Source organism: Spinacia oleracea, chromosome 6 (genome assembly GCF_020520425.1).
Source record: "Spinacia oleracea cultivar Varoflay chromosome 6, BTI_SOV_V1, whole genome shotgun sequence".
Lineage (NCBI taxonomy): Eukaryota > Viridiplantae > Streptophyta > Magnoliopsida > Caryophyllales > Amaranthaceae > Spinacia > Spinacia oleracea.
This window is the reverse complement of record NC_079492.1, coordinates 130456044-130475434: the sequence shown is the minus strand read 5'-3', so window position 1 is coordinate 130475434 and position 19391 is coordinate 130456044. Positions and strand designations below refer to the sequence as shown.

General features: G+C 33.0%; 1 protein-coding gene, 2 long non-coding RNA genes and 2 other non-coding genes across 6 annotated transcripts; 2 read left to right on the top strand and 3 right to left on the bottom strand.

The window, feature by feature from the left end:
• On the bottom strand, positions 1-2389 carry LOC110788789 (protein KTI12 homolog). Its single transcript, XM_021993429.2, has 2 exons — positions 2233-2389; positions 1-1181 (listed from the first exon to the last, which is right to left on the bottom strand). The coding sequence occupies exon 2, from the start codon at positions 1089-1091 to the stop codon at positions 186-188; it is 906 nt and encodes a 301-aa protein (XP_021849121.1). The 5' UTR covers positions 1092-1181; positions 2233-2389; the 3' UTR covers positions 1-185.
• Positions 2390-2568: 179 nt separating this feature from the next.
• On the top strand, positions 2569-4159 carry LOC110788790 (uncharacterized). The gene is made up of 2 exons (XR_002533455.2): positions 2569-2901; positions 3784-4159. It is a non-coding gene; the product is annotated as an uncharacterized lncRNA (long non-coding RNA).
• An 8928-nt stretch (positions 4160-13087) lies between these two features.
• Positions 13088-14457, bottom strand: LOC110788766 (uncharacterized). 2 transcript variants are annotated; one of them, XR_008923487.1, is made up of 4 exons: positions 14285-14457; positions 14032-14179; positions 13695-13931; positions 13088-13452 (listed from the first exon to the last, which is right to left on the bottom strand). It is a non-coding gene; the product is annotated as an uncharacterized lncRNA (long non-coding RNA). The 2 variants fall into 2 exon arrangements; XR_002533444.2 differs by having other exon boundaries at positions 14032-14455.
• A 3532-nt stretch (positions 14458-17989) lies between these two features.
• LOC110788767 (U2 spliceosomal RNA) lies at positions 17990-18186 on the top strand. The gene has a single exon (XR_008924983.1). It is a non-coding gene; the product is annotated as a U2 spliceosomal RNA (small nuclear RNA).
• Positions 18187-19039: 853 nt separating this feature from the next.
• Positions 19040-19156, bottom strand: LOC130464767 (U5 spliceosomal RNA). The gene has a single exon (XR_008925117.1). It is a non-coding gene; the product is annotated as a U5 spliceosomal RNA (small nuclear RNA).
• Positions 19157-19391: the final 235 nt, after the last annotated feature.

The following is a 19391-nucleotide window of genomic DNA, read 5'->3' as shown; positions in this document are numbered from 1 at the left end:
TCGTTCAATGCTAAAAATAAATTACACTCAGTACTCGTTCAAAAAAAATATAAGTTGTGATGTTACAATTAGTGTACAATCTACTTTCACCAAAATGGGCATCTCCAGAGCACAAAATAAACTGTTACGTAACGTATACAGCAAAAAAAAAAAAAAAAAACTCATTCCTGGTATGTTTTTGTATCCTACAGTCCCAGTTCTCGGTTCAAATAATCCACAAACATCCTCTTTGCACTTTCTGCATCCGCGGGAGGAGGTGGACCACTTAAGCTCGATTGCCCCGTCAATTTCATAAAGGTCCTACGAAGTCTACGTAATTCAGGTAACCCGACTACACTTTGAATGTTAATAGTTGGTAAACCCTGACCAATGGAAATTCCATTAAGGGGTCCTCCTAGTGCCTGGGATTGAGCTGCTACAATTGCTGTCATTACCTCTTGTGTTGCCCTATCCAACTCATATAGGGAATTCGCTTCTGAAGGTCTTCCATTTTGCGTAGCAATTGTAGGCTGCAAAATCTTGATATCCTTTGTTCTTGAGTCTACCTTTTTTGTCAAGTAAGAGACAGCATCCACAATGGCAGGCAATGATTTGTCAATTCCATCTTTGGATGGCTGCAACTCGAACAAAGGAGAATCCCATCTATTTCTACTCTCTGGTTTCTCAAACCTTCTCACTAGATCATCAAAGATATTCTCATCATATGTTGCTTCACCTTTTTCTCTGCGTTCTTCATTCCATTTTCTACAATCAGTTTCTACCACATCAGAGTATAACACACAATATCTAACTCCTGCTGCACGTGCCAAACACCATAACTCATATCGGTAACCTTTTATGCTATTCAAGGAGTCTACTATTATAATATTGTCTTTACACACTGATCTATCGACTTCAGACCTCAGTACCCCTCTTATATTCTTCTCAGCAGTCATGTTGGCGTAACCTTGATTGCGATCTAAGTGAAACAAAGTTTCATCAATAACCCTGACAGTTAGCGTAGATTCTGAGTCTCTGAGAGCTTCTGCTAGGCATTTCGCAGCTGTTGATTTTCCACTGCATGGCTGCCCACAGATAACCACCAAAGCCATTGTTCAGAAACAGGGATTAGATCTTTGTAATCAACCACTGAAGATGGTCTTCCAATCACACCTCTCCGCTGCAGTATATTGAGGAAATATCTGAAAGACAAGCAGGCAATGAATGAAATTCCAATTAATACAATCGACCCTATTATCCTAGTTACCATTCTTGCAAATTGGTCCAAACCTACTAGATTGTGACCAGAATAAAGAAAATCTTCGGTCTCAGGAAAGGACCAAAATGAACTGGTACCATTTGAGTTGGTACTTAAACATTGTATAAGTAATTAACTTCTCTTTGAGCTAGTAGGGAAACAAAATTCAAAATCGAAAAGAGGATAAGCATGGTGCAGGGAAAATAGGGATGTGTATTGATCAGCCACCTGATCTATCACAGTTTAGCTCAACTGCTTAGAGCAAAAAACAAAAACAAAAAAAATTATCCATCTTATGTTCTTCCTTCTTCAATCTCCTCATAAGCTATTTCTTATTTAATCATTTGAATAAATTACCGAATCCCAATGCAATCCCGATTTTTCTCATTGTTCTCCACAACCCTTGAACATCCAATTACCAGTATCATTTACCACCCAACCCAACCCATAAATCGTCTATGGAAATGCCACTAATCATCGTTGCTACACCAGCATAACAAAATCCAGAAATGTGTTTCTACAACAAAGAGCATGAAAACTAACAAAAATACCTCAATATCAGCCAATTGACAAGACAAATTATTTTGCCAAGATATCAGCAATAACACTATCATATCACTCCCTTTCCAACTATCGAAATTAAGAGACGATTTTCGGGCATTAAATACACCAGTTATGACACAAAAAAGTATTCAATCTAGTCTTCCAAAAGCACAATCTTGCAATTAGTTCTTCTAGCATTAACAATAGGGAAGTCAAGCGCCAACTCAAAAGGCGGGCTCGTCCCTGAGACAGGGCAGGAGGGGCGCCAACAGGTATATACTTCGTATTTAACAATTTGAAACCATCATAGCAGAAAAATCGTATCATATGAAATCAAAGCTAACAAAAAAAAAACCAACAAAATATATTTAACAATTTAGAAAATTACATTTTTGGATCAATAAAAATAAAATCAACAGAAAAATCGATACAAAATACTTGTAGATAATTACCGATAACAACAGCAGCAGAGAAGGAGCGGTGGTTGGCAGAGGCGCCGCCGGGTAGGGATACAACTACAAGATGCTGCTTTGTTAGGGTTTAACTTTTAAGAGGAGGAGGAGGAGGAGGAGAAAGGAGATGCGGGAGAGGAGAATAGGAGATGCAACTACGCTATTTGCCAGATTCGCAGGGGCAATTGAGGGGAGTGAAAGTGAATTCTAAATTTCCAGAAGCTTTTCTATCAAACGGCCTGACGCTCACGCGCCTGTCAGGTCGTCTGTTTCACCCACGCGCGCGTCAAATCACGCGCAATTTTTTTATTTTTTTATTTTTTTTCTCTCTCTCCTCTCACTCTTCTCCTGCAGCGACTCAACTCTCCTCTAACCTCTTCTCTTCGTTTCCTCAGTTCCAGATTCTCTCCTCTCCTCTCTGCACTCATCTCTCCTCGCCGGGGACAACCACCATTTTTTCCACCAGAAATCCACGGAGCTCCTCTCCTCTCCTCGTTCCTCTTCTAAAAAAACCTAAGAAAATCAGACGATGGAGGTGCGACGGTGGTGTGCGGCTGCTACATCGATCTTGCCCCCGATCTCTCTTCGTCCTCACACTTGCCAACGATCTCTCCTCTCAGTCACCGGAGATGTCAAGAAAACCCATCGTTTTCGTTTCTTTGAGATTATGTAAGTATATTTTTCATGTTCAATTTCGCACTAAAATCGCAAATCTAGGGTTTCGGTTTCTTCGTATATATCTTAGAGTTCTTAATTACGCTGATATAATTGAAATTATTCATTCGAATATGCATGAAATTATTGATTAAATTTACATTTTAGTTATCTCTTGTTAATTTTAGTTTTGATTTGTGGTACTTTAGTATGCATTCTTAGTTATGAATTAAATTAGTTAAAAAGTTCTCATATTTAGTAATGTTTTGTGGTGTTTAGTTTTCAGTACGAATTAGTTAATCCATGGTCATATTTAGTTAAGAATTTGCTTTGTTTAGTTAAGCTTTGTTGGAGTTATGGTTAGACTTTAGTCTAAAACCAGTTAAAATGATAAAAATGTAAATTCGGAGTGGCAGACATACAGTAGCCTATGAGTTCAGAACTAAGGTTGCCTAGCAAGAAGGTCAAAGGAAGATCTATGCTTAATAGACATAGACAAAATTTGACTAGATCGAGAACCATGCTTAATTGTCCTTTTGGTACCTGAGAATTTTGTTTGCTGTAAATTTCAGAAGCTGGCTCTGCCGCTCTTGGTAATAATAGGAATTTTCATGTTCTAGTCTTCAGCATTTGAGTAACCACCTTTATATTAGTGTGGTTGACAGTTGACATATTTGTGTTATGACTTCCAAGTGCTCAACTTGAAGAACATCTTGGATAATGCTCCGTTGTATGATGTCTGAAGATTGTATGTTCACATACTTCACGAGGGATATTTTATCCTTTCACATTGCAATGAAAAAATTGTTTTACTTTTATACTTTCTGATGATAAACTTTGGAGTTCAACTGTTCAACTTCACTGCTTGTAACCTTGTTGGTTTCTGTTTTCGTGTAGGTGAATGGTGAATGCTATTCATAAGCTTTCAGGAATTATTTGTAATTGTCCCATGCCAAACTTTTGTATCTGCTCGGTGGCTTTCAGGACATCGCTGAGTGGCTTACTGCCTTACCATGAATATGGCCCCAGTGCTGTTGCTAGAGATATTCAACTGATGATGAATCTAATTGTATAGTGCCTTCAAGTTTGAACGGTGTTCCTTGGCCCTGTTTTATGCTGGGATGGCCTGCTAGTGGCTCTTGTTGGCTGAGTATTGTGTAAATAAGTTGCTTTGTAGGACATTTTATTTGCATGATTTAGTCGACTCTAGAGTAGACCAGTTTCATTAGGTCTGGCTTAATAATATCAGGTTAACTGCAGTATGAATTTTTCATTTGTTTTACAATTTTCAGCTAATGTTAGTTAAGAAATAACTATCGCCCTCTTTCAATAATTCTCTTTGCCGTGCTTAAGTTGGTACTGGAGCAAGAAAAGTAATATAGAGGGTGATTATGCCAAAGAGTTGTTTATGATGGATGATTAGTATTCAGTAAGATTGTGTGACTTGATTTTTAACAGTCTGGTCTATGGAAAAAGTCGCGCTGACTTAATGTTTCCAAAGATAAACGCGAAGTACTACCATTTCGTCAGCTTGTACAATTTTGAATGTACAAACTATGAAAAGCTTAACTAAAACTCAAAATCTATATCTATATATCTATCTATATATTATACTAAAAGAGAGGAAATCAATGTGGTGATGACAAATGTCACTCATTGATTGGGCCTCTCTTTTAGATATATAAAAAATAAAAAATAAAATGCTTGATTCTAAAATTATTTAGTTAACTTTCACCCAATAAAATATTTGATTCTATTTTCCTAAAAACAAAAGATATCATTATATACATGAGTAGTATGTTATAAAATATTTTCTATATTATGGTAACAAATATAACAATATATGATTATATTTTTATTAAAAAGTTAATCCATTATATGGAATACGTAGTAGGATATTTATAAAAATAATTAGTGTAATCTATCGAATTGTACTTACATAATTAGAATATAAATAAATTAGAAAATCAAAGTATGAATAAGAGTATAAAAACGGTTACTATAATATTGTATAATATTTTAACGACTAAATTCGGTAATTATAGTTGCCATTGATAGTAATATTTTATTACTTTTTTTTTAAAAAAGAGTATGTAACTTACTTATTCGTCTCAATGTGTATTTTCAAAATATCAACTTTTTATAATTTTTGCATAAAGAGAATTTAAGATATAAATGATCAAAGTTGTGCATTGGCATGCGTGAAACTAACAAACGTTGCGAGTATTAAAAGACGGAGGAAGTATATCTACTACTATACTACGTAATTCCTCAAATTTTTAGATGCAACTCTTTTATTTTTACACTAACTGTTATATTCACACATCTCTGCACTTTTTTATTTTTTTGGTGACTATTAATACGTATGATGAACATAGTCATGTACTACATATCATTTTGTTGGATTTGTCTAAATACTTACATAATACTACCATTTTTTATAATAATTTTTACTATTTGATAATTTTAGATATTAATAGTTGAAATTATTTACCGACAAACGTGAAAATAAATTTGGTATATCCAAAAAAATGGAAAAGTAGCAACAAGAAAATCGGTGTGCATCTAACACGTGGTCCTCTCTACTTAATAAACCTCCTCCAATTATTTAAGGTAAACAATTGAATTATATTTTAGCCAAATTTTAACAAACATCTGTATACGTAGTACTAAGATAAAAGAGGGGAAAATTCATGTGGAGCTGCCAAATGTCGTTATCTGATATGCAAATTTAATAACTATATCATTTACTGCAAGTAAAATCTCTTTAAAAACCAATAATATACTTCCAAACATTTAATATCGCTATAAAATTAGCCATATTAAATGTGATAATAAACTTTGTGTATCTTTACTTAAACCTTCTAACTACTTATGGTAATAAATCAATTACACTGTGAAATACTTATTTACTTATGGCAATAAATTTTTTAATTATTTTTAATACTACTAAAATTACATGTTGAAATATGTTAGCATGTACATCAAGATCATTGACTAAAAGTTATATTAAGAATCTACTTCAATATCACATTATTTACAATATGACAATATAAAATCTGTTTAAAATAAAAATAAAAATGTTTTCACAAGGTTGTCTAAAACATCTTTTATTTAAAATATTTAACATCTCCTAGAATGTGTTAAAATATTTCACTTAAATTTACTAATGACTAATTGTATGTATTGTCTATATTTATTTAAAATATGTGTCTTATATTGACCGAGGATATGTATAATGAATATTTACCTTTCCTTTAATATTTGAAACCGTATTTATCAAGGTTGTGTAAAACATGTTTTTTAATAACTTTGTATCTTTTCTTTCTCGGATTTAATTTCTACTTATCCTTTTATTTAATAGTTCCTTAATCTTCTAAATAAAATATAATTTTAAAAGTGATTTAGTTTCATTTTACATTAGGGTTTAGGATTTAGTTTCAATTTTAATACTTCGTAATAAATTTATGTAAATATATTTAAAAGTTAGTTGAAAGGAAAATTGCATTATTTATCGAATATAGGGATGTCAGATTGTCAGTGGAGTGATTTTTTGGAAATCCCCCGTGCATCCGTCCCAAGTGGGCGGGGTTGAAGAAAGTTTGGTGGGTGGTGGGTGGTGGGTTAAAAAATGAATTTTCCGTAGGTGACGGGGCGAGGGTGGATTTTAGATTGGACATGCTGGGTTGTTATATATATATATATATATATATATATATATATATATATATATATATATATATATATATAGGACCAGGTTTTGGTGAGAACCTCACTTAAGATGAGAACCTTCCTTATAATGAGAACCTCTGATAGTTGTTGGATTAAAACAAAACAGACGGAAAGTAAACATAAGATCAAGAAAAGTAAACACAATATCGACAAAAAGTAAACACAAGATCGGAAAAAGTAAACACAACATCGAGTAAAAGTAAACACAATATAATCAAAAGTAAACGCAACATCGACAGAAAGTAAACACAAGATCAAAAAAAGTAAACACAACATCGAGTAGAAGTAAACACAATATAATCAAAAGTAAAATATCGACATAAAGTAAACACAAGATCAGAAAAAGTAAACACAGGATTAGAAAAAGTAAACACAACATCGGATAAAAGTAAACAAAAAATAATGAAAAGTAAACACAGCATCGACAAAAAGTAAACACAACATAAGAAAAAGTAAACACAACATCAACAAACGAATAAGAACTAAAAACCCTAATTTCACTTGTTCGAAAATAAAAATTGAAAAGGGGATTACTTGGGCAACGGAAGAAACGAAAAACAAATCCCAAAATATGAATTTAGAAGAAGAAGATATGAGAAAGAAGGAGGAAGAGATTGAAAGAGAGAGAGAGAGTGAGAGAATTCGTAGGGGAGGAGGGAGGAAGAGAGAGAAAGAAATTCTGAACTTTGAGGGGTTGGGGGAGGTCATTCAACGCGGGTAAATTACCATTTTACCCTTACTAATTTTGAAATTTCAGGTAGCTTTACAGCCATTAGATTCAATTGATCAACGGCTGAGATTAGTTCTCAGTTCTCATCTTAAGGGGTGGTTCTCACCAGATCCTGATATATATATATATATATATATATATATATATATATATATATATATATATATATATATATATATATATATATATATATATATATATATATATATATATATATATATATATATATATATATATATAATTGCTACTAACTTACATATTACAATGTTTGATTTATTTACTCAATTATACTAATCAAACAAACAAATTGTTAAAGACTCTAAAATAGAGTTTTTAAAATTCAAAAATCTTAAAAAAAAAAAAAGAGTTGAGCCTAAGGATGGGTTTGAGGCGGGTGTGGATACACTGGAGGGGTGATGATAGAGGGATGAATTTTTTTTTTGTACCTCTCGAGACGGGGGTTGGGAGTGGTGGGTATCGTTCCTATCATGGATGGAGGAGATGGGGAAGAGAATTGTAGGCGGATATGGGTCTGCAGAACCCGCCCCACGTCAAAGTCATCTCTAAGTGAATAAAGTATATGGTGTATGTGGGTGTGGGTGTTAAGTGATCGCGTAATGAGGTTGATGGGGTGACCAAGTGAGTATTAAGTAGGTATTACTATCGAAGTAAAGGGTGGACGAGATAACTTTTTGCTTGACACAAGTGGTAATAAAAATAATTTTATCCATGTACCCTTATTTGTTTATATAACTAAGAAACCAAATGAGCAATAATAAATTTATCAATCCTTAGTTTTAGTTTGGAAAATATCCATAAGTACTATTTTGATGATAATTGTCTACTAGATTTCATATAAATTTACATTTGGATGATTATATCGTGCATCGCACGGGTATTATACTTAATATAATAAAAGAGAGGAAATCAGTGTGGTGATGACAAGTGTCACTCATTGATTGACCTCTCTTTTAATATAAATAATTAAATTTAAGAAAAAAATCAAAACAACAAAATTTTCAAATACCAATAATATCACGTAATTTGTGATTAACTTCCCAAAAATAGGGTTGAGATTTACATATACTTAAAAAATATATATATTTGTAAATTGATTGTGTAATTATTCTGTTAACTTTAAGATTTCGTTATATACATGGAGAATATCTTATAAACTACCTTTTCTATAATTTGGTAACAAATCTAAAAATATAAGATTATCTTTTTTATAAAAATTTAAGCGCATGTAGTCTAATAATTTGTACTTACATAATTAGAAAAAAGAGTGTATACAAATCTTAATATACTCCGTAGTACTCTATACCATTTTAACAACTAAATTCGATAATTATAACCGCAATTGATTGTACTATTTTATACGCAATATATCTATATCTATATAATACAAAGTATATTAAAAAAAGAGGAAATCAATGTGGTGATGACAAATGTCACTCATTGATTCGCCTCTCTTTTAATTAAAATAGTATATTAAAAAATTTCTATATAACATAATGACTAATCTCACTAAAAAATAGTAAAAGAAAAAAAATAGTAGAATCTTAATTAAAGAGCAACAATTTTATATTACATTCGGAGCATACGCATATCGTTTTCCTAACTTATGTTTATTTTGTAGCAATTATATATACGGAGTACTACCCATAAATAATATAATTTTTTGAATATTATAACTAATAAAATCAATTTTGAAAATTCGTAATAAACTTAAGTCAATATATTTAAAATTTATTTGAAAGGAAAATTGGATTATTTATCGAATATAGGGATGTCAGATTGTTAGTGGGGCGGATTTTTTGGTAGATCTCCTTGTGCATCCGCCCCAAGTGGGCGGCGATGGACGAAAGTTTATTGGGTAATGGGGTCAAAAGTGTTATTTGTCGCGGGTGAAGCGGGCGATGATGGATTTCAGATTGTACCGTCTGAGCCGCTAATCTTTCATCTAACTTTATAATGTTTTGTTTATTTACTCAGTAACTCTAATCAGACAGACGAATTTTCAGAGGTTGTATAATAGAGTTTTAAAATTCAAAACTCCCTTACCAAAAAAAAAAGTCGAGTTTAGGGGTTGGTGTGGATACACGGGGATGGGGGTGATGAAGAGGTGATGAATTTTATTTTGTACCTCTCGAGACGGGGTTGGGATGGGTGGGTATCTTTCTTATCGTGGATGGATGGGATGAAGATGAGAATTGTAGGTGGGTGCTGGTGTGCAGGTCTTGCCCCGCCTCAAAGTCATCTCTAGCTCAATAAAGTACTTGGTCTAGATAACTGTTAAGTGATCGGGTAACCAGGTTGACGAGTATTTGTGCGAGTATTAAGTGAGTATTAATAACGAATTGAAAGGCGGGTGAGATAACTTTATGCTTGACACAAGTGGTGAATGAGAATAAAAATAATTTTATCTATGTACCTTTATTTGTTTTAATTATTTTAATAAGCAAGACACCGAATGAGCAATAATAAATTTATCCATTATTAATTATTTTTTATTTGAAGAATATCTATGAACTTTATATTGATCATAATTTCTACCAGATTTCATAATAATTTATATTTAGATTATAAATCGTGCATCGCACGGGTACTATACTAGTATCTATACTAATATATTAAAAGCCGTTGTGAAAAACGTATATGTGTCACGTAGTACTCTCCTCATTTCGCCACATCATCATCTCACCAAGTGTTATGTAATGGATGACCAAAACCCAATACGATGAGGTTCGAACACCAGACCTCAAATGTGGATGATAACTCTCATTACCATCTTAACCAACCACCAATTGTGATTTATCTTTTCACATTAATTTATAAATAAATGTTGACATGCAGTCTAAAACAACTAAATTTTTATGTGACCTTTTGATTTCTATGGATTATTTTGGGGAAAAAAAATAAAGCATTATGACATCCATGAAGAAACATGATGTCATAAGTCTTATAAGAATTAACTATAGGATTTCCCTACATAGCTGCATATATATCTAATTTGGTGTTTATTAATTTGGCACACTTAGTTCTACGAGAAAATAAATTATTCCCTCCGTCCCGGAATACTTGACCTGTTTTCCTTATCGGGCCGTCCCTTAATACTTGACATGTTTCTAAAAATGGAAATATTCTAACAATATTATATTATTTCTCACTCCACCCCTATTAACCCACCTACCCCCTACTCCATACAAAAAATAATTAAAAATTCAACCCCTACTCTCCCCCAACCCCACCTCTTAACCCATCTCCCACTAACTACATTAAAATAATACCCCACTATCAACTACTACCTATTAAATTAAATAAGTCAATTCAAGTCCCTTAAACTCTGTGTCGGTCAAACCGAGTCGAGTATTACGGGACGGAGGGAGTATACAAATTGTAAGATGATATGATTGAAAAATTATTTGCCATGATAAATGACGTAACGTGTCTGTGTAGTTGACGAACTTAAGGATGTTTTTCATTCTATAGAATACAAGTATTTTGGTCAAATATTGAACTCAAGAAAAATCTAAAATTTTAATTATTCAATGTAACAACCGGGGCATCGCCCGGGCGACCCACTAGTTTCTTAACTAAAACTTAGAAAATCTTGACTAAAACAAATTATATTTCACTTAAACATGTAACTAAACCTTTAAAAATCTTAACTAAACCAAATTTATTCTTAACTAACCTAAGAAAATCATAACTAAAACTTCTAAAGTGTTAACTAAAACGCATAAGTATTTCTTAACTAAACTTCTAAAAATGTAACGAAACCATATAATTACATAACTAAAACACGATAATTCTTAACTAAATATAAGAAAATGTTAACTAAAACACGACAAATTTTCGGAAAAAAAAAATCGATTTTTTTGGTACTTACTAAACTAGTGTAAAACATAACTAAAAGCAATGAAATCATAACTAATTGAATACTCTCTCTGTATTTATTTAAGGGATACACTTGCCTTTTCCGACCGTATTTATTTAAGAGATACACTTGCCATTTTTAGTAACTTATCAACCCCACCATCTAATTAAATAATATATCTACACCCCATCCCCACCCCCCCATCCCCTAAAATGACATAGTCCTCACTTGTTTTACTTATTAAATAATCTACCCAACCCCACTTGTTTTATTACTTTTATTTCATTCAATTCTTTTTCTTAATACCCGTGCCCGACCAAGTGTATCTCTTAAATAAATACAGAGGGAGTAACAAAATAGTTAAGGTATAAAAAAAATAGTTAAACTTCCGAGTCGAATAGTTATGAATACGGAGTATTAAACAAACTTATTATTAACTAAAACTAATGAAACCTTAACTAATTAGTTTCAATGTTTAACTAATTGGTCTTATTGCCCGACTAATTAGTTTCAGTACTTAACTAATTTGTTCTATTGCATAACTAATTGGTTCCTGTGCTCTACTAATTGGTTCAATGTTTAACTAATCAGTTACAATGCTTAACTAATCGGTTTCATTGCTTGACTAATTGGTTCCATAGTGTAACTAATTAATTCCAGTGCATAACTAATTGGTTACCGTGCCTAACTAATTGGTTTCAGTGCTTAACTAATTGGTTACATTAATTACATTACTTAACTTGTTGTTGTCAGTGTTTAACTAATTTATATTGCTTAACGAATTGGTTATATTGTTTAATTAATTGGTTCTATTGCTTAACTAATTAATTTGAGTATGTAACTAATTGGTTACATTGCTTAACTAATTGGTTACAATGCTTAACTAATTAATTACAGTGCTAACTAATTAGTTACAATGTTTAACTAATTGACTACAGTGTTTAACTAATTTGTTACACTGTTTTATTTCATAACTATAAATTATTCTTAACTAAATATAATAAAAGTATAACTAAAACAAAAGATGACTTTAATACAAACAAATATAACTAAACTATTTTATTTCAAAACTAAATATGCCAAAAGTGTAACTAAAAAGAAATAATTCTCAACTAAAACCAATTGAATCATGATGACTTTAATGCAAACAAATGTACTCCGTAACTAAACTATTTTATTTCATAACTAAACCTCACAAAATCTTAACTAATTAGTTACAATGCTTAACTAACTAGTTTTAGTGCTTAACTAATTGAATTTTAAGCTTACCTAATTGGTTCCAGTGCTTAACTAATTGTTTCAATTGCTTAACTAACTAGTTAAGGTGAGTAACCAATTGGTTTTATTGCTTAACAAATTGATTCCGCTGCTTAACTAATTGGTTCAATTGCTTAACTAATTGTATTAATTGCCTAACTAATTGTTTGACTATTTGGTCTCATTAGTTAACTAATTGAATTTCAAGCTTAAAAAATACTTTCTTTATATCTGTAAACTTATTGGTTTTATTGATTGATTGATTAATCAGTTACAGTGCTTAACTAATTGATTTCATTTCTTAACTAATTATTCAACATGCTTAACTAAAACTCAAAAAATCTGAACTAAATATAACAAAAGTAGAACTTAAAAGCAATAATTCTTAACTAAAACAAAATAAATCTCAATAAAACAAATTCAATTATAACTAAAACAATAATCAACTTAAATGAATAACAATTTAACTAAACCATTTTATTTCTTAACTAAATACAACAAACATATAGCTAAAGCAATAATTGAGAACATATGTAACTAAACCATTTCATTTTATAACTAAATATAAAAAATATGTAACTAAAACAATGCAATTTTTAAACTAAAACAAAAATGACTTAAATATAAAATAATGTAATCAAACAATTTTTCTAAGTTTAACTAAGACGAAATTATTCTTAACTAAAATTGTTTTACATTTACAATACATATTGGGATTATAACTAAAATGAATTAATCATAACTAAAACAAATAACAACACCACCAAAGCAACATGAGCTGACACTACTCTTCAAATATTGCATCAACAACAACAACAACCAACAACATGAACTAGGTAACATCAGCAGAGGCGGCGACAGAGCTGCTACCACAGACCACCAGGCCGCACCGAATCGCCGAAACTAAAAGGAGGAGATCCTCCTGAAATCATACACCTTATGATTTATCATATGCTTACCTTGCTTTCTGCATATGAAACAAGAGCATATCAAACCACCTTCCTACCACCCTTACAAGCTTCTAAAATATGAAACTAAGAGCTTAAGTCTTAAGGCCAAAATCAATTAAGAGTAAAATGTAACCACAAAACCACAAAGCTTAACTTAAACAAAGCAAAATCCAACAATGCAACAACAAAGACGCATTGTATTTGATCAAATTTAACCAAACAAACAAAAACAAAGGAAAAATTGAAAGATCAGACAGACCTTCTTCCGAAGATGATGATGCTATATGAGACACGCTAGAATCACGATCTGTGTAACTAGGTCTAGCATTATTTCATTCACCGGAACCCTAACTTCTCGTCGGAACCCTAGCTGCATCTGGAGACGACAACAAGGCCTATATTACATCTCGCGAGGATCTTTGACCTTTAAATTTTTCACGGAATCCTAACCAGACAACCTGAAATCGTCCATATTTTCGACAAATTCCAAATAAACCTAATATAAAAAATCAACAACGAAAATCAAATTATAAATAAAATATTTTTTCTTCTCAAAATGAATCACTTACTGAAAATTCAGAAGAATCTAAATATACCTAAACATAACTTCAAGAGTCAGAACAATTGTCGCCATGGAAAGAGAGAGGCAGAACTCGCCACCACCGCGTCTAAACTCAGCGAAACTCCTACTGTCACCTTCACCTGCTTGTATCTCCTTCTCCGACCAGCCAAAACCAACCGCGCCTCCATTGATGTTGTAGGTTGTAAAAATAAATCAATAATTAGGGTTTTGGAAATCAAAATTAGGGAAATTAAAGATTTTTAGAGGAGCAAGAAAAGAGAGAGTACCAGAGATGGTGCAGATCGTGACGGAGATGAGGAGGAGAAAGAGGATGGAAGTTGTCGGACGCCATGGGAGAAAGGAGAGAGAGAGAGAGAGACGGAGGCGGAAGGAGAAAGAGAGGGGCGGAAGGAGAGAGAAAGTAGCGTTTGAGGTGAACAGTGATTTCAAAATGAGGAAAATGAATTGGCAAGCGGATTTTATACGCGACCCGATAAACAACCCACAAATTAATTTCGACCCGCGAAATTAAGTTTGACCCGCGACATAGGGTGGTCTGACAGAAAAGACGGTATTTTTTAAAAGTTTGTACTAAATGTCTAACCCAATGCCGATATTTCTAAGATCAAGATTCGCATTAGTCCGACCATAAGTTTCACTCTATCTTTAACAATTAATCAATAAATTCTACGGATATTTCATGAAATACCCCCGAGTTTTGAAGTAATTCACCAAATGCCCATCAAGTTTCAATTATGCACCAAATACCCCTGACAATTGACTTAATGCCCAAAATACCCTTACTTATAACGGTCCGTTAGTCCGCCATGAGCCTAGTTTCATAATTCACCAAATGCCCCTTTTTAAAAATTTATTTCACCAAATACCCCAATTATTAAATTTATTTCACAAAATGCCCCAAACTTAAAAATAGTTATTCTGATGTTCCAACGACTAGTTTTTTCGTTTGAAAATTAGTCGTTGCTTATTGTTTGCTTATGCCTTCTCGATCCACTAAAGTCGTGATAATATCTAAAGGCTAATTATGAACAAACGTAGTAAGAAGAGAAAATAATAATGTTGATTGTGTGTTCCACTCAATACGAAGCTACGTAATTTATAGGTATAAAAATAACAAACTAAGCCTTGCAATAAGGGAGAAAGATACTTATGAAAAGAATCCAAGCATCAAAGAAAATCAATGTTCTGACTAACGAGTGGGATATCTTGAAATGACAATTTGTACATTAAACCCAAGGCATACTCCAAACAGAAGTTAGTAGGAAAACTTATTCCTGATTTACAGCTACGATGTCAATTATGAGCTTTAGATGTATTGATGTCACAAGGAAATTTGACAAGCATCGACTCATCGTACACAAATTCAACTCAACTGCTTCAACCCAGGGACGGCAAACACTTGAGGAGAATCTCATAACCTGTTTCGAGCTCCTGCTCTAATATGGTCAGTATACAACATGTTAAATAACGAATAAAATTAACATGATGCACGGAGTTAAATCTATTAGGGTTTTAAAGGCGTTTTTTTCACCAAATATCACCAAAGTTTAACTTAATTTCACCAAATATACACGAGGTTATAATTAAATTTGTGTTTCAATCAATGTATACTCCGAAAAAAGAAAGAGAGGATGAATATTAAAAGGGCAAAATTATAATTTCCTACACTAAATATGAGCGGTTTAAAAAAACACAGGCGTCAAATACATATACACTTAATAAAATTTCGAAACTTTAATTTTTTATTTTTTAATTTTTTTTAAAGGAAAAGCACACTTAAGTTAGGAAAGCCTTCTCTCAAGACTATAGCCTAACTTATTTAAATTAATAAAATAAGAAAATTTACTGTCTATATAAGGATCAATATCTCGGTGAGTCGTAGTAAGGCCGGTGGCCTACAACAGCAACATTATATGCAACTCGGTTAGCTTCTCGATATACATGTCGGGAGGAAACTTCATCAAATTGATTCAACAGATGCTTGACATCATTCATTAGCAATCGAATCTTCCAAGGGCAACGTGATTTTTCCTGCAAAATATCAATACTTAATGAATTACGAAACTTTAATTTACGATACCCTCCTTGCATGGTCTAAATAAATACAGATGATATGTCAAAAAAAAAATTAAAAAAATAAATACATAAATAGATGGCCTTAAAACGCACGGTGGAGTAGTTAGCAATGGGAACATTTTTATTCTCAAAAAGTACACGAAAAAGTGGTATGATTCATGCCTCTATCGGATCTATCCATGCATGATCGGTCGTGATGTCGAAAAAGTGGCATGAGTTAGTCTCCGTTACTTCCTCTACTACAGACAGCAATAAGCATAATGTTGTTAGGCTATTTCACCTTAATTACTTTGGGATCCTACTGACTAGCACAAATTGTTTGTAGCTGATGGGACTACTCGAACTTGTGACCTCCAAGGTAAAAGGTGAGTTCTCCACCAACTCCACCAACTTATATGTTGGTTATTTCACCTTAATTACTTGCATTCAAGAAACTATTTATCTTATTGTGTAGTATACGAAGTATAAAAAAAAAAACTTTCTTAATAAGTTCATCAGACATGTATCATTCTCCTTTTTCGAACAATCTTCTTAAATGTCATTTACACATGCATTAAAAATTTATTCACCAAATTCGGCCATATTCGATTTCACGTTGGTCTTTTTTATAACAAACAAAATATAATATAAGACAATTAAACAATGACGTACTAGTAATAAGATTCAGCCACAATTGTTTACATACAAGCATGAATATGCATATTCACGTAACGATCCAAGCTAGGTCCAGGACCAACTAGTTGAATATTAATAAAAAATTATTACAATAATTAATTAAGTGCATTTGCAAACATGCAACATGTCCATAACTCATAGGATTATAAATATATATATGTTTAGTGCGTTTGCTTTTAAGAGTAGAGAGACAACTAGAAATGGCAATAGTAGTAGCAGATGAATCCTTCAAGAAACCAGGAGCAATCCCATTCGATTGGGAGACCCGACCCGGAGTTTCCAAGTTCGAACAATATCACAACCATGAATTACCAACACCAAAATCATTCGGATCCACCTCATTCAATTCTTCACCATCAAAAGAGCTCCAAACCCAATGGGTCCAATCCATGAGTTTAGGTTCATCTTCTAAGAGCAAGTACGGCCTTTCATCTTCACTGACCCGACTTGGGTTAGTTCCGGGTCAGAATGGTTGCTTCCCCATTTCTTGGTTAAGGTGGAAATGGGGAAAGGAAAAGAGAGTCGTGGCTAAACCCAAGTTGAAGTTGAAGTTGGAGTTAGACCCTGATTGCATTAAGGATTACACATTCTACATAGAGAAGTTGGCTTCGTTGTCCATGTTGTCATCATCTCGAAGGTTATCGTCTTCCTCTTTCTCATCGCGGATACAAAGGGCATCTCTTCCGTCTACTTCTACTGGTAGTAGCAGTAGTAGTACTGATGATGAAGTAGCTCTATCTAGGCTCTTCCGCAACTTGTTTGGGTTTCTATCAAGCCAAAATATGATAAGAAAAGGAGGAGAAAATAATCAAGTTAACATTACTATTGTATATGGTTAATTAATTTGTAACGTCTTAACTCATCTGAACTTATACTATGTATATTCGTACCTTAATGTTCTACTAAGCAGTGTAACAGCCTTATTGGACAAAGTTTCTTGTAAGAACATGACTTTGATACAACATAGGGTGGAGACTGGAGAAGTGTGTTTTCCTGTTCACTCAAAGCCTTTTCCTTCATCTGATAAATTTGATGAAAATTGAAACCTGATTGTTCTGCAAGAGCTTAAATGATATGCTTTCTTACAGTTTGCTTTGCCTTGTATCAGGAAGCTATTTGAATGTTTTGTGTTTAGTCATCCCACATTCCCACATCGAGCAGTAAAATAACGGGGTGGAATGGCCAGAAGATAAAGGCAGGTTTGTGAAACTAAACAAATCATACCTTTCTCGGCCTTTTGGCTAAGATCAAGTGTAGTATCTGTTCTTATCAGTTTAATATCTGATACGTGGGCCAATGGCCCACAATGATATTAAATTTATTTTTTAAGGAGGAAGTCTCATCACAGTAGCTTGCTACTGGGGTCTTCATGTGTCGCCCATGCTTTGCACTACTGCACGGGCCTGGCGCACTCCACCAATTCAATGTCAAGATTTACTTTCTAAAATTTTGAGCTTCTGTTGTAACCAAAGGAATTTCTCTTCTGTCACAAGTACGTGTATGGTTACTCTTCGTTGTCTCACAGTCAGTGCAATGTTTAGAACCAAGGCATTTCTTTGTCTCACAATTAAGTCAGTGCAATGTTTAGAACCTATGTTAGTGAGCTACATTTTTCATGAAATGAAATTTAATACATCAAATTATTTGTTGGGATGACATAAATTTTAAGTATGTAGTTGGGGCAATGATGATCATTCCCATTAGACAATCAGTTAATGATCCTCGTTTGCGAGGGGGAGATTTGAAGAATTTGTACTGGAGCACACTTTTGCATTTCTCTAGTGTACCGCCTGAAATAACCCACAGCATCATAACCCAAGATATTTTGTGTTTTTTAACTGAAAAGACGGTTGCATTTCTCTCAGAGTAACCTATCTCTATGTGATGAGTAAATATTAGATCATTTTGCAACTGATAAAAAGATTAGGCTAGTTAGTTTGCAGTAAGCCATATTCCAGACCAACCAATTATTTATTTAGATTTCTCTTTATACAACTAATGTATTCGTTGTGTAGACCTTTTTTAAAGTCGGAAGGGTACAGATAAGGTTCTTACTTCTGCTATGCAAAGGATGTACAAAATCAAAATGAATCCTGAAATAAATATTAGAAATCAATATGATAATGGTCCTCATCTGCGTATGTTCACTTTTCTGTAGTAACATCAGAACTGGGGTTTCCTAAATTTCCTTTTTCCAGCTAATGAAGCCTCACCCCATTAGACACAAACTTGCACAACTGATAGACACAAACTTGCACGTGACTTATTGGAAGCTCCTTTTAAGGAACTCCCTCCAAAAATAAACGTATGCTACTAAATGCAGCGAGCACACGGTATTCTTTAGTAAAAGGCGAAAGAATAGTTCGCTTTGTGCTCACTGCGTAGCTGCGTAAGTGATATAGGAAATGGCTTAAGCTATTTATATTTCCGTCCTAGATTGGATCTGATTTCTTGACTGATGTGGGACATTAGTTGTATCTAAACTTTTTGGTTGTACATTTGAGTTTTTCAGCTAAATAAAAACTTTAATTGTGGATAAAGAGATTAATTTGGCGCACTGGATAGTAAGAGTGAAATCATTCTACTTGAATGGCAGAGTTTATCTAATCTTTGTGCCCAAAT